The sequence below is a fragment of the Thermobia domestica genome, chromosome 7 (genome assembly GCF_964235325.1).
Source record: "Thermobia domestica chromosome 7, izTheDome1.hap1.1, whole genome shotgun sequence".
Taxonomy (NCBI): Eukaryota; Metazoa; Arthropoda; class Insecta; order Zygentoma; family Lepismatidae; genus Thermobia; species Thermobia domestica.
Genome location: NC_137460.1, coordinates 33,316,245 through 33,331,830, shown reverse-complemented (window position 1 = coordinate 33,331,830; position 15,586 = coordinate 33,316,245). Strand labels below are relative to the sequence as shown.

General features: G+C 34.8%; 1 protein-coding gene across 3 annotated transcripts in view; it reads left to right on the top strand.

The window, feature by feature from the left end:
* Positions 1 to 15,586, top strand: part of Fbl6 (F-box and leucine-rich repeat protein 6) — a 95,601-nt gene that overhangs the window by 68,804 nt on the left and 11,211 nt on the right. For all 3 annotated transcript variants that reach the window (XM_081764459.1, XM_081764458.1, XM_081764460.1), the window contains exons 5-8: positions 2,879 to 3,019; positions 4,683 to 4,850; positions 7,765 to 7,975; positions 12,895 to 13,054. In XM_081764459.1, coding sequence (XP_081620585.1) covers positions 2,879 to 3,019; positions 4,683 to 4,850; positions 7,765 to 7,975; positions 12,895 to 13,054 — 680 coding nt within the window. The remainder of the gene's footprint in view (positions 1 to 2,878; positions 3,020 to 4,682; positions 4,851 to 7,764; positions 7,976 to 12,894; positions 13,055 to 15,586) is intronic.

The following is a 15,586-nucleotide window of genomic DNA, read 5'->3' as shown; positions in this document are numbered from 1 at the left end:
ATTTTTCGTTTTCGAAAAAGCCATTTTTCGAAAAAAAAAAATGTGGCCATCCCTAACACACAGACATACTAGAAAACATACTACAAGGACTTTCGCTAAATACTTCATCAAAAGAGGGGAAGAAATTAAAGATAAAAATAAATAGCAGAAAAATAGTTGTAGAATGTCCAGAAAGCACTTATAATGTTCTTTTTTCTTATGTGTGTGAAGATGTTATCTCCATTTGTACTGAGTAATTCATTTACCAGTCCTGATAGTTTGGAATTCCTTTGTTCCAAATTATGAGTTCATTGGTATTGAACGGATATGAGAGGGAGCTTATCTCTACATTGAAAAACAACTCCCAATTACCCTTCTAAATGAATTTGTAATATATATGAAACTTCCCGAGCTTAGCACTGGAGGTCTTTTTTCAGTCTTACCAAGAACAAAATTAACTTTACTAGATTAAAAGATGACCTCCCCACTGGTCTAGTGGCTACCGCCTGTGCCTTGGTGAGTATGGTCGCGGTGGGAAAGTACAGAAAAATTAATTCACGATTAAACATCCGTGTGTTGTACCAGATAATATTGAGAAAGAGCTCCAGTGATAAGCTTGAAACGATACATGTATAAACACTCATCACAGACGTCATTTATTATTTTTTAAGTACCTGTACATATACAGAGTGTTCCATAAGTCCGTTTACATAGGCCATCTCGGTAACTATTGAAGATACGAGAAAATGATAAAGAGAGCAATGTTACTGGAAAGTATGTGTTTTCAATTTAAAATGTTGGAATTTTCCGAATTGGACCAACCGTTTGGGCTCTACATTGGTATAGCGCCCAAAGGTAAAGAAAAATGCAACGTTGCCATATCTTTGTTGGACAACAATTAAGGAAAGAGTGTGCGGTTTGAAGTATCCTGGACCAAGGAGAGAAGGGACGACCACAATAAAGAATATGAAGAAAGATCACACGCGACGTCAATCCAAAACAGTGGCGTCACCATCAGAAGGGAGGGGAAAAGGTACGAAAAAAAAAATGAATTAAATTTATTCACGGCAAACTGGTACTAATGGCTAAGTAATGTCATCGAGACTAGACAAGAGTACAATTGAACACAATTAGAAAGGGCTAAATTCAAGTCACTTTCTTTTTCGTACCTGTCCCCCTTCTCATGGTGACGCCACTGCCTTGAATTTACGCCGCGTGTGATTTTTCTTTATATCCTTCATTGTGGTCATCCCTTCTATTCTCCTTGGTCCAGGATACTTCAAACCACACACTTTTTCCGTCATTGTTGTCCAACAAAGATATGGCAACGTTGCTTTTTATATATATATATATATATATATATATATATATATATATATATATATATATATATATATATATATATACACCATTGGGTGATATAACAGTGTAGAGACCAAACGGTTGGTCCAATTCGGAAAGTTCCAACGTTTTAGATTGAAAACGCATACTTTCCAATAACATTGCTCACTTATCATTTTTTCGTATCTTCAATAGTTACCGAGATGGCCTGTGTAAACGGACTTATGGGACACCCTGTATATAGAGGCATATAGGTAGCTGGAATTTCTGTGTACTGGTTTTTCATTACTGTGTACTGGAATTTCATTAAGTGCTGAAGTTAATTTTTTACCGAACACAAGAAGAAACAGAAAGAAGAAAATATGAATTAAGAAGCAGTTTTGAAAAGTAATCTGGAGGACTGGATGAATAAACGAATGTGCGGTTTGCGAAATATAGTAGGAAAATAACAAACCTTGACACATTATAGAGACAACAATATTTGTCCTTTTGTTTAAATTAATGTGTTAATATATATATATATTGATGTAAGAACATTTATGTTTGTAAGGCTTATTTTGCAAGATTAGATCAAAATTTGTATTTGTTAGTATATTGAACCAATGAATTTATATTCGTTAAGAATTGAAACAAGAAATTTTAATTTTTTAAAAGAAACAATTACACCGTGTTTCAAAAAGAATGACTAATGTTGGACGGTAATAATTACGGAACATGGGACGTATCGGCAAGGAAATGAGTGTTGTTTAAATGGGCGTGGCCTAGAGTTTCAGAAAATTGCCGTTAGATGTCAGTCAATGCGTCTTCTCAGTGTGCAATCAGTCAGAAGTAAGATGGCGTCCGCTCAACAGAAGGCGTTTTATGTGCTGCAGTTTGCAAAGACTGAGTCAGTGATATCGGTCCAGCGTGCTTTTCGTTGGCATTTTGGCATTGATCCGCCTGCAGCCAAAAACATTCGTCGTTGGTATCGCCAATTTGCAGAGACAGGATGCTTGTCGAAGGTAAGAGTCCAAGTCGACCTCTCTGACCTAAGTTTATGACAAATTTAGCTATCGTCAAGATGTTATTCGTGCTGCTGGTGGTGGACACATAGGGCACTTGTAACAGCATAGCTAAAACTTTAAGATTTTGTGAGTATCTTGCAATTTATCCCATTTTTGTAGTATGTTTTTATCAATACATATGGACTTTTAAAATCAGGACATTCTTTTTGAAACACCCTATACTTAAAAATGTGTGTATGTAAAGAAAATGAATCAGCAAAATTTATAGTTGTTACGAGATTGAAACTTGAAATTTTATATTTGTTACGAAACTAAAATTGAAGTCCAAAAACTCTGTGTATGTTGACCACTTTCTTCATTCCACCATTTCACTCATCCCTCATCATCACCGTCTCCTTTAGCCTAACCGGCCTAACCGTGGAACGTAAAACTTAAAGATTTCATTTTATTTTTCAATTTCTGTGTATGTTGAAACGGAATATATTGTATTAATGAAAAGACTTAATCAACCGAATTTGTATTTGTAAAGAACTGCAATCTTATTTGTTTTGCAGACTGAGAGCAGCAACCCTCGAAGCGCTGTTTCCTTGATGTCTTTGTGCAGTCTTGCTAAGGGGATGGGAAGTAGATTGACACAGCTAGTCCTTGCGTATAACCATGTCTCTGGATTGTCACAAATTGTTTCAGCGATTGCTGTAAGTATATAGGTATACGGTATATATAGTTATAAGCAGGCCCGTAGCCAGCCCAAAAATTTAGGGGGGCCCGGTAGAAGTAAGGGGGGGCCCGACCCTATCATATTATACTTCATCACCATATTATAGTTCATTTGCATGCCTACCGTGAAATTTTATGGGGGCCAGCCAAAGTTTAGGGGGGGCCGGCCCCCCGTGGATACGGGCCTGGTTATAAGTATATGGTTATAAGGTAATTCTGAAACAGTATATAAAGAGAAGAACAAAATCTACTTTGCTACATATTTCAGTCTGTTTTAAAATGGCCAGGTTATCGTAATAAATATATACTAGGTTATCATAATTAAAGTATTGCTGTCCAGGAAACTGGATAGTAATCAGGTGACGGAATGCAACCGAACTTGTTGTGAGTGTATTTGAGAACATGCAGAAGCGATTAGTATGAGAAAATTCAATATTTCCGATTCTCGTCACCAGAGAAAATTTTCGCGTTGTACAACGCCAATTAAGTGCGGTATGAAGGATAACCTTTTAGCACATGTGTTATCCGGTTGTTTACGAGCGGTAATTTATTATTGGAATTTTTTTTTTCGGGCGGTTTTTCTTAAAAACAACTTATGAGATTTTTTTTTTTCATCTTTCGTAACTATTCCTATAATACTGCGTAAATCACTTCCATATACAGGGTATTTCAAAACAACACCGACAATGTTTGGGAGGTGATCCCTGACACCAAAATAAGACAAAAAGTATAGACCAACTTGGGTTCCAAATGCTTCCTTTTGGAGTTATAGGCTGCCGAAAACATGAAAAAATGAACTTTAAAGGTCAATAGCTTCAAAACTATGAGACGTATTGCAGTCGGGTCAAGACTTCGCTTAGGAAGTAGTATGTGCCCTATCCAAATATCCAAGTTTCAGAATCCTGCAGTACTTCTGCAACAATTTTTATAGAGGTAGTTAGTGAGTACTTCAAATTATATGCCCGTAGCCAATTTCCATCTATAAAACTTGTTGTGTGAGTACCTTAAGATTCTGAAACATGTATTTTTGGATAGCGCACATATTATTTCCTAAGTGAACTCTTGACCCGACTACGGTAAGTTCCATAGTTCTGGAGCTATGGACCTTTAAAGTTAATTTTTTCATGTTTTCCACAGCTTGTAACTCCGAAAGAAATCATTTGTGCACCTATGTTGGTCTATACTTTTTGCCTTATCTTGGTGTCAGGAATCACCTCCCAAAAGTTGTCGGTATTGTTTTGAAACACCCTGTATATCCACAAGGGAAGATGAGTTTTTGACAGTTTTGTGAAATACAATTCAGATGATTTTGTTGATATTTCATAAACAGATAATCTCATGATTAACCCAAACATATGGCATAAGTAATTTCTTATGCAGCAATCTACAAGTGGTAATTTTCTTTTGGGGATGGGTTTTCTTTGGGCGAAATTATCCGGAAACGCCTTATAATTTTGTTCGTATTTCACAAGAAGGGGTTTCATTAAGAAGACCAATATAACAAGATTTAGTATAAAGATTTGGATTGAGAAAGTTCAGTATGATGTCCCGTACCTTTTGTTCTTCTGTGTAATACTTATAAATAATCCTTATGAATTTTTATATCTGATAATTATTTTACGTGTTTTATTTTTATTCCAGGAGAATTGTCCAAACCTCCAAGTACTAGATGTAACAAATATACGAACAATGGCTCAAACGGCGGCAGCTATTAACATCGAGAAACTCCAAAAAGGGTGTCAAAAGCTTCGTATTCTGCGTTTGTCAAACAGTGAAATTGCATTAGCGCCTTCATCCTTGAAAGAGCAGGTTAGAAATATAGTATTTTAACTCTTTCTTCAAACTTATGTACATTTCTGCTGCCATATATCGTTTTATATAAGTTGTTAGAAAAAAATCTGTTGTTTTCAGTGGGTAATGGGTAAAACGTTTGCTCAGAAATTCGAGATGTAGTAAGTGCGAATAAATCTGAACATATTGTATGAAAGTTAGATATTTGGGGAAAGACTTGTGTAAGATCGTAGACTCTCAACCTTCAAGAGCAACAGTTCTTGAACACAATCAATATGTTTTGTTGTTCTAACATTAAGTGTTGTGCCCAGGTGAGCCCGCGACTGCCTTTCTGAACTTCGAAACACAATTTTAAGATTGAATAAGGATGCTATAATAAAGACGAAGTAATATTGGGTATTTTTTTTAGAGGCGGAGAATTTTATGTTGAAATAAAACACACAAAAATGTTTTTAATATCCAAGAAATTGGCTTTATTTAACAGATCATTTTATGACATTGAAGTTCGATAATGATTTCGGGCATGTGAACACTGTGGCTGGATCGTACATGGCGTAATCTGGAGGCCCAATTTTCAGACACTCTTCGCAGTACATCAGGCTGTATTTCGGCAATAACGCGTCGACTGTTGGCTCAATTGTTTCTGGTTTCTCGGCGTAGATATGCGATTTTACATATCCGCAGAGAAAATAATCTAATAGCGTCAAATCCACGGATGGGGTGGCCAGTTAACAAATCCATTTCGTGAAATTCATCGTTCGTCAAATGTTTCTTTCAGTAAATTAATTGTGGCGTGCGCTTTGTGGCATGTGGCGCTGCCCTGCTGAAACCACATGTCTGCAACATTAATGTCTTCCAATTGAGGCACAAAGAAGTTAGTAATCATGTCTCTGTACCGCTCACCGTTAACTGTAACGTTTTGACCAGCATCAGTTTTGAAGACATGCGGACCAATGATTCCACTAGCCCATAGAGCGCACCAAACGGTGACGACATCTTATGGGATGCGTCTTATCATTTAGAGTAAATGTATTGCGAAAACGCTCCATAGTTTCTCGAATTAATCTCTCTGATGGACGATTATGAGCACCGTAAAGTTCGCATAATGCCTGATGAGTTTGTCGAAATGAACCATGGTTTTTCAAAATAAAGTTGCACAATTTGCAAACGTTGCTCCGGCTTGAGTCTATTCCAGATGAATTGTCAAACCAAATTAACCTCAAAACAACCTTGAACTGTAATATCAACTGTCACAGAAAACAGAGTTGCAGGTTTAAAGTTCTCCGACTCTTTATTATTATTAAAAAAAAAATCTTCGGTTAATTTCAAGTCAATACGTGTAAAAGCAATAGTACCGTTTCCCTAAGCCTCGGAGCATAATTGTGCGTCATTTAACTAGAAACTTCACTTAATTTCGTATTCATTTCAAGAGCAATGACATGTTGTACAATATGTATTTTGTTGTAGAAAAGAATAGTTACCCTTCTTTTTTTAAATCAAATCTTTCTCAAACTTACTTTTATTTTCTTATTTTCTTATTTATTTATTTATTTATGTATTTTTATGCAGAATATAGAGACCGTTTGGAAATTAGCATCATGAAGAATGAATGTGTATTTAGAAATCGTAGTTACATTAAATATGCCCTCGAACAGAATGCACGAAGTTTACTTTCATAAATTTGATGAAAACTTCTACGGCTACCGAACCCTACTTGGTAGAAATTTTCTCAACAAACTGTGTGCTTCTAAGATGCTTTCATACTATTTAGTTCATTTTCCTATGTCAGACTTAAACCATATGATTTCTTTTTGAGTATTTGAAGTGCGATTTATTTGTATAAGCATCGAAAGTCAGAACAAAAATATGCATGCTTACATCAAAAATTATGTTAGTAATTGTCTGCTCTAGGTACGACATGTCTCGTGACCACAAACTAATAGATGTGAGAAATAAATTAACAATCCGCATACTAAAATAGTTAATTCTTTTCTATGAGATACAAGTAATCAGATTGAGGTGAGAACAAGTATTAGCTTGAAGTCATTGCATGTATCATGCTACTGGTTGTGTAACGGAACAAGTATTTACATGCCCTGTAGTTCAGTACTTCCATTTTCAATTCTCTATTAATATTAGATGAATTCGTATAATTAGGAAGCATTCTACATATTCTGATGCTTTGTTTATTTCTTTATTTATTTTTGAATGCTCTGTGTTTCTGTATTTTATTTATTTATTTATTTATTTTTGATTGCATTTAGATGGCAAAAGTGAAAGTATTCATTAAGGGTCTTCACTACAGCGAAATTAAACTTCCGCTAATTGTAGTGTTTTTCAGTAATATCTTCAAAACAAATAAAAATATTCGAAACGCAGAAGCGTAGTGAACTAGACAATACGATTTTGCATATGATACCGTTATCACAACTCATCTATCTGCTTTCGATTTGCAACTGTAGATAGATTTAGCATTTTTTGCGAGTTCTGTAAATAGCAGCATAGCAAAAGCAGATAGATGAATTGTGGTAAAGGTATCACATACAAAATCGTATTGTCTAGTTTACTACGTTCTGCTTTTCCAATATTTTTATTTGTTTTGAAGATATTACAGAAAAACTCTAAAATTAGCGGTAGTTTAATTTCGCTGTAGTGAAGACCCTTAATGTAATACGATTCCAACGGTTCGTTACATTTTTTACTGCATATTGAGTAGTGGTCAAACTTAAGAAAAAACATGTTAAATGGAAACAATTAGTGCTTTTGATTACCTATAATGTACGGAGAACCAAAGGCGTGGGAGCAAAAGCTAGTACCCTCAAATTGTGAAAGCTCTTTAAAAATGACTGATCACCTTCAACAAAAACAAAATTTGATTAAAGTTGAAAAATTATTTATGAACCGGATTCCAAAAGAGTTATTCTTTTGTTAGGTGGCCTCTCCAGGTTTTCCTATGTTAGAAGAACTATGCATAGATGTGGACGGAAAGAGCTACTGGGCTGGAATGGATGACAGCTCGGTCGAACGAATTCTCAAGTTGTCTCATAAGTTAAGGAAACTGAACGTTAGAGGCTGCTCGAGGATTTCAGATTCCAGTCTAGTGCGAGTGCCAGCGTGGGATTTAGAACACTTGTTCATGTCGGGTAAGAAAGGCAAGACTCTTTTGTTGATAGAATGAAGCATGACAAAATAATAGGCGTAATATTTGCTTGTGTCATTGACAATTTTAATAAAAGAACACTTTTAGAGAAGTTTGGCTATGATTACTGTTTGTAACTTACTTAATATATGAACTGTAGAGCGAGCTATATTCAAAGAGGTTGTATTAAAACCACACTATTACCAATTACTGTTGCTTTTACTAACTTGCTTTATTGGAGAATGGTCACGTTTCGTAGGAAGTGGAAAGGAATATTTAACAGTTTTAGAAATACGTTAATTTCTCTTTGACACTGTCTTGTGAAGTTGGCAATTGTCACTTCGTACTGAGTTATATCTTTAATAATAAAAAAATGATCATGAATTGACTGAAGCTTTCGTGGTTTTTACTTTTCGTATACACGTTTTAACGACTGCTTGTCGTCTTCTTTAGTACTATCTACTAATAAATGTTCACGTTGCTTTGTAAACTCGCATTACCGGTAACGTTTGTGCACTTTAGAAACAAGTAACAGCATCACGTGTACACCATACGAAGGAGTTTAGTTTGTATGGTGTGAATATTATTTCCCCAATTAATATTAAAACTGAACGGTTTTAGTGGCGAGATTAGAGTAGAAATGGAATGCTGGGATGCTTAACTGATTGCAGAAAACCGTCTACTGATTGCAGTTTTTATTCTGTAGCGATTAACGTTAAAACAGGAAATGGTTGATTTCTGCCACTTCCGTTTTGAATAGAGAGTTAGGAGAAATGATAGTTATTCTTAAAACGGTAAATCGATTTAAAAAAGAAAAAAGAAAAGGAAACCAGCTTCTAGCTATCTCTTATCAGTTTCGCTCTGTGTAGATTAATATTGAAACTGAAAGTTATAGTGGATTGCTGTGATTTCCAGTTTTAGTAGAGAGTTAAAACTAGAGGACAAATGTGTTCTTGAGGCGCTTAACTGATTGCAGCAGACCTCTTCTTGCTATCTGTTACTGTTTTTGCTCTATAGTGGTCAACATAAAAACCGGAAATGATTGATTTGTATCACTTTCAGCGGATAGATCATCCTTGTCAACGAACTTAATTTCTAACTCTTGATATTCCACAGCGTGGCCAAAATTGATCTTATCAAGTTAGTTATCTCATCAAGTAGTTATTGAGTTTTTGTCTCCCATTTAAACGAACACATGGGCAGACTTTTATTTATTTATTCATTTATTGTCTCCCTAACAGACGGACAACCATTTGAAGGGTTAATGTACTTCAGTACCTTCTCAATGTGTAGCTTTCTGCAGGGCCGTGCCGGGGGAGGGGGAACGGAGCGACGACCCCGGGCGCCGAAGTAAGGGGGGCGAAATATTCGGGAGAAAAAAGGAAAAAAAAGAGGAAAAAATGCTTGGAATATGTTTGAGGGCGCCGTCGTATACTCTCGCCCCGGGCGCTGATTTTTCACGGCATGGCCCTAGCTTTCTGTGATATCTTAGTTTCAAACTCACAGATAAAACTCTTGAATCTGCGCCCATAAAATTGTTGAGTTTGAACCAAAGACATAACATGAAGCCACACATTGTAAAGATAATGAAGTACTGTACATGATCCCTTCAAGTGGGTTCTTTTCAAGAAAATTCAGTGTTGTGTTTAATGTCAGGGAATTTTTCCCCCCTAAGTACAAGAATGTTACCGGTAATTGAATACAAAAAGTAAGTAAAAATTCCTTAATAGATACGTGGTCAGGATGTCAACAAGCAATCGTTGAAATGTGTCCATGTAGTAAAAGCATGGCTGCTTAAGTGCTCAAGATGATTTTTTTTTTTTTTATTATCTTATATGTATTCTATCAGTTCATTGAATTATATTCTTTTTGATAGGTTCTGATTTAATTATGCTGTTTGTAGTTCTTTTAGAAAAAAAAAAAAAAAAAACTTCTAACACTTATTGGCCGATAATTCAAGAAAATAACATGTCTGCTTCCTTTAGCTTGCCCAAAGAAATACCGTATACTTTTACACGATTCAAAACAAAATGGCTGATCCGAACAGGATTAACCACGATTCAGCTATCAGCTTGAAGCTACACCAAAGTGTGACTGAAATGAAATAACTTTGGTGTTATTCGACACTACCGATCAAAAGTGTTCGAATATCGTGGATTTTTGTGAACATCTACTGTGAATCTATTATTTTGCCACGAAAACTTTGGCGGCGAGTGTCAGAGGTACTCCTGACTAAAGTATAAAATTTGACGACACTTGAATCGGGATCTGAGAAGTACTGCAAATGATTAATTTTTTTTTTTAAATTGGTTAAAAAAAAGAAAGTAGATATTGCATAGTATAAACAAAAGTGTGGAAGGGAGACTATTTATTAGTTTTGTTAGAAATATATAGATGTAGGGGATCAATAGAGTGACAGAAATTTGAAAGGAAAACCAGTTTTCCAAATTTTGCAGTTTCTTATATCGTGTTGATACGCTAACGTATATATATATATATATATATATATATATATATATATATATATATATATTAAAAAACACACACACCTTTGAAAAGTGTTTACATGTACAATTTTCTATGCTCAATTGTCGCTCATTGGGAGAGTATATTTAATGCTCATCATCTTGTTTTAACGAGCAACAATGGAGCATACGAAACCATCGTAAACACTTTTTAAGGTGGATCACTAGATGTTCCCAGTGCTATGCTAAACGTTGCTTAAATAGTGTGGCGTTGCCAGATAACAAAGGAAGTGCTCATGGAATTCTGCTTGGATACTTACTGGAAAAATTAGTTTTCGACCCTTACCGCAATTCCGCTTCTCGAACTGTAACGCTAGAATCCAGGAATTTTCTTATTGTGACTACTACAGTAAACGTACAAATTTGGCAACAACGCATTAAGACGTTCTGCGCAAGTTTCGTTTCAAAATCTATTTCCTTAAATGTAAATTAATATTTAAATAAAATATGAAACATAACACGAAAAACGGTCAAACAATATATCTATTTCGTAATAAGATGGTTACTTTAAACTACTTTACACATACAAATAAACATTTTGTAAAACTGAGCACTTCTTGTAAGTACAATCTTGTGCGCTCATTGTAAAACGAATCAAATATTTTCTTTTATTTGTTACATTTTTCGATACCAGGAAACACAACCAAATGAATCAGTGTCTTGTGCTGTAGCTGAAACATTACTCTATCTTATAGTACAATATTTATAATATGTAACGTTTCATTGCCCAGAAGTTAAGGCAATGAGCTAATATATTTACTGACTTTTGGGTGGCGATCCACCTTGAAATATTGCATTTTTGACTTTTTCAATGCTAACATATTAACAAGGTATAAAGAATTGCAAAATGTTGTCATTACATTGATCCCTTACGTCTACATCTTTCAAACAAAGCGATACATTGCCTTGTTTTCCATACTTTTGTTTGCAATATCAATATAAAATTGTCTTTTTTTGGTTTCAATTTTAAAAATTATAATTAGACATGTCATGTGCAGTACCTCCTCAGATCTCGGTTCAACTGTCGTCTCATTTTATGTTGTAGGCAGAAGTGCCTCTGAGACGCGGCAGCAAAGTTCTCGTACGGAAATAACAAATTCACAGTAGATATTTACATAAATCCGAAGTGTTTGTAAACTTTTCAGTGGTAGTCTTTTTTTAAAAATATATATATAAAATATATATATATAACTTTTTAAATATATTCCAGCGTAACTCAGGAGTTGAGTCAATTATTTCTTTGATCGCCGGTCAAACATCGGTCATGTCAACATGGGTCAAACGATCGAGAATATTAGACTGGTGTCCTGAGTTTGAATCCCGCTCACTGCATATTTTATGTGCCTTTTCGTAGTTTTATTTATTTTAATCTTTATATTTCTTTTGGAGAATTTTACTTTCTGAAATTTAAATCGAGTGAAAATGTATATATATTGTCAATTTGATCTCTTTCTCAGAGATATTCCACCAGAAGCAACTTTTTAAACTCTGCAAAACTCCTAAGAACTTCAAAAATACATTAATAGACTAGCCAAGGAAAAAAAAAAAAATATTTATACACCTACCATTACAATTCATCCGCCATTATAATTCATATACCTATCAACTATGAATTGTAGTGATGAGTGCGTAAATTGTTTTTTTTTTTTCTGATTAGTTTATTAATGCATTTTTTAAAAAATAAGTAATTGTTTAAGTTCTTAGGAGTTTTGCAGACTTTGAGAAGTTTTCCTGGCAAAATAGCTGTGAGAAAGAAACCAAATTAGCAACATGTGAATCTCCACTCGATTTACGTTTTAAATATATTCTCCAAAGAATCTCACTGAAGCGAGGGAAATATAAGGATTAAAATAAATTGAACTAGGCAAAGGTACGTAAAATTATTCATTTTCTTTATTATACAGGGTAGCCCAAAAGTAGGAATACAGACCAGCATCGATCAAATGTGACATTTTAATTTAGTAAGATAATGCATTTATTTGCTTCGGTGTGTTCCGAGCTTCACGTATAAGTGAAAAGAAATTAAGAACAAATAATGAAGAAATTAAGCCAATGCCAATGTATGGTTAACAATAAGTAAATTATATAAAATGCCATGAGCCGATCAGTTCGGAACTGTATACCTACTTTTCGGCCACCCTGTACATAATTTGCGTAAATAATGTGAGCAGTAGGGAATCGAAAGTCTGCACAACAAAATATTTCACACACGTACTAAGCATTTTAAAGTTACTTCCAAACGAAGTTTGTTATACGGATAAGTCCTGAGGATCAACAAGTATGATAAATACTGTCATTATGATTCATGTTTTATATGTAGAAAAACCAAATATAGAACAAATGAAAAATGCTGTTATTGATGAGTTTTGGTTATTTGTGCATATATATTTTTTGTTAGGATGTTACGCAACGCGGTTATCTGGGGACGGCCTAGAACTGATTGCTCAGAAGTGGAGTCACAGTTTAATTGAAGTAGATCTGGCCTGGAGTTCTGCTACTCAAGCGCTTGATATGGCAGTTAATGCTTTAGCCGAAAGAGGGGCTGAATCACCATTAAGGTAAGAAGATATCTATTATATTTACAGTAAAATCTATAGAAATTACCATCCCTGTAATTCGACCGAAATTGCACTAGCAAGATAAACGAAGGTAATTCAAAATGTATGGTATCAAGAGCTCTCATGAACACATTTTATCAAACAGCAAATATACATAGTAGTATGGTAACGAAAGCTCTCATGAACACCTTTTATTCAACAGACAGTAGTATGGTAACAAGAGCTCACATGAACACACTTTATCAAACAGCAAATATACATAGTAGTATGGTAACGAAAGCTCTCATGAACACATTTTATTCAACAGACAATAGTATGGTAACAAGAGCTCACATGAACACACTTTATCAAACAGCAAATATACATAGTAGTATGATAACGAAAGCTCTCATGAACACATTTTATTCAACAGACAATAGTATGATAACAAGAGCTCACATGAACACACTTTATCAAACAGCAAATATACATAGTAGTATAGTAACAAAAGCTCTCATGAACACATTTTATTCAACAGACAATAGTATGGTAACAAGAGCTCACATGAACACACTTTATCAAACAGCAAATATACATAGTAGTATAGTAACAAAAGCTCTCATGAACACATTTTATTCAACAGACAATAGTATGGTAACAAGAGCTCACATGAACACACTTTATTAAACAGCAAATATACATAGTAGTATGGTAACGAAAGCTCTCATGAACACATTTTATTCAACAGACAATAGTATGATAACAAGAGCTCACATGAACACACTTTATCAAACAGCAAATATACATAGTAGTATAGTAACAAAAGCTCTCATGAACACATTTATTCAACAGACAGTAGTATGGTAACAAGAGCTTTCATGAACACACTTTATTCAACAGACAAATGTACCCAGTAGTATGGGTAACAAGAGCTCTCATGAACACCGTTTATTCAACAGACAGATATACAGTAATAGGACACTGGTACATATCGCTTTTCAACATAGTCATCATGCTTGTCCATTCATTTGTTCGAACGGTCCACTCAAGCACCGATGCCAGCAAGAGAGGAATTTGCGTCCAATCTCGGAAACCACATCGTGACGGCGTGCTTGAGTTTTCTTATCGTTGTCAATCGCCAACCAAAAGTCTTCGGATAGGGATGATATAAAAGCGCTTACTCATCTTGCTAGCTGGCTAGCCGTTATGGAACTCAGTAAACCATACCCACACTGTTTTCGTGACAGAACACTAATGATACACCTCAACAAGTTGACGATGGATTTCTGCTGATGAGGCGCTCCATAGACGCAGAAATTTGATAACACTATGCACTTCCATATTTGACTGTGTTTCCTTGAGCGCAGAAAAAAAAAAAGGGACGTACGCAGCCCCCTCCCCCGAAATTTTTTACTTATATAAATTTAGCCTAATTTTAGGGGCAATTTTAGTAATTTTAATATAAAATACCCCCATATTGAGTTTGAACTCCCCCCCTCGAAATAAATTCCTGCGTACGCTGCTGGTCAAATACGATCTTTTCCTTTTTTTTGCAAAACAAAAACGAAAGTTAGCCTTCCTGAGAAAGGTATCCCCAACAAGTATGTATTTTACAATGTCGCTTAGCTCACGTAACAGTGAGAATATAACTGGAAAAGAGAGAGTTATTAAGCACATTTAAATATTCAGCCTTCATTAATTGCACGATTGAGTAGATATTTTTAACTTGACAAATAACACTTTAGAATAAAGTTAATATAACAAAATTTTATTAACAAAATAAAAAAAAAAATAAATCAAAATATAACAAGAATAAACGTGTACAGTTGGCACGTAGAATAAAACATATACGAATCTTGAATTATCTTTGATTATGGATTTCATATATACACGTGCTTTTTCCATAACATCATGGTACACCACATGTTTTAACTTGAAATTGGTTTCAATATGCCTACTGCCTTCAATTATAAATCAGAGAAACAACGTAAAATAATATATATATATATATTTACTGTCTTCGATTTAACTAACAAAATTCTTTAGTATATTGAATCATATAACAGGGTAACGAGTGATAACACTAATAAAAATAAACTTTTTTTTTTCTTTTACAAAAGTTATAAGAGAGATCCTCTACATACCATTGAAGAGGACAAGTGATGAGCCCTTTCACTTGGTCCCTATATATCGCTGAGAGAAGACATATTAACCAATCAAAATGCAGAACTGCAGTCACGTGAACTTTTACCAATAGCAATGGTACCAGATCTCTCAATTCGAAAAGTAACCAAACATACATATACTATTTGTTGTAGCTAGACGAGCGAAGAAAGAAAAAAAAAATACGGGAGAAAGGACGGAAAAAAACAAGGATGAACAGTGCTGTTCTATGATTTATCAAATATCCCTTCTAACCATAGTGTAATGTACTTTATAGAGAAATGAGGGGTCACTACCTCACAACTGGGAGGGTCTGACGCAATATATGCACCATCTAACTACGGGTGTGTGACCAAAAAGTGGATACCGACTGCAACCTGGCTGGGAATT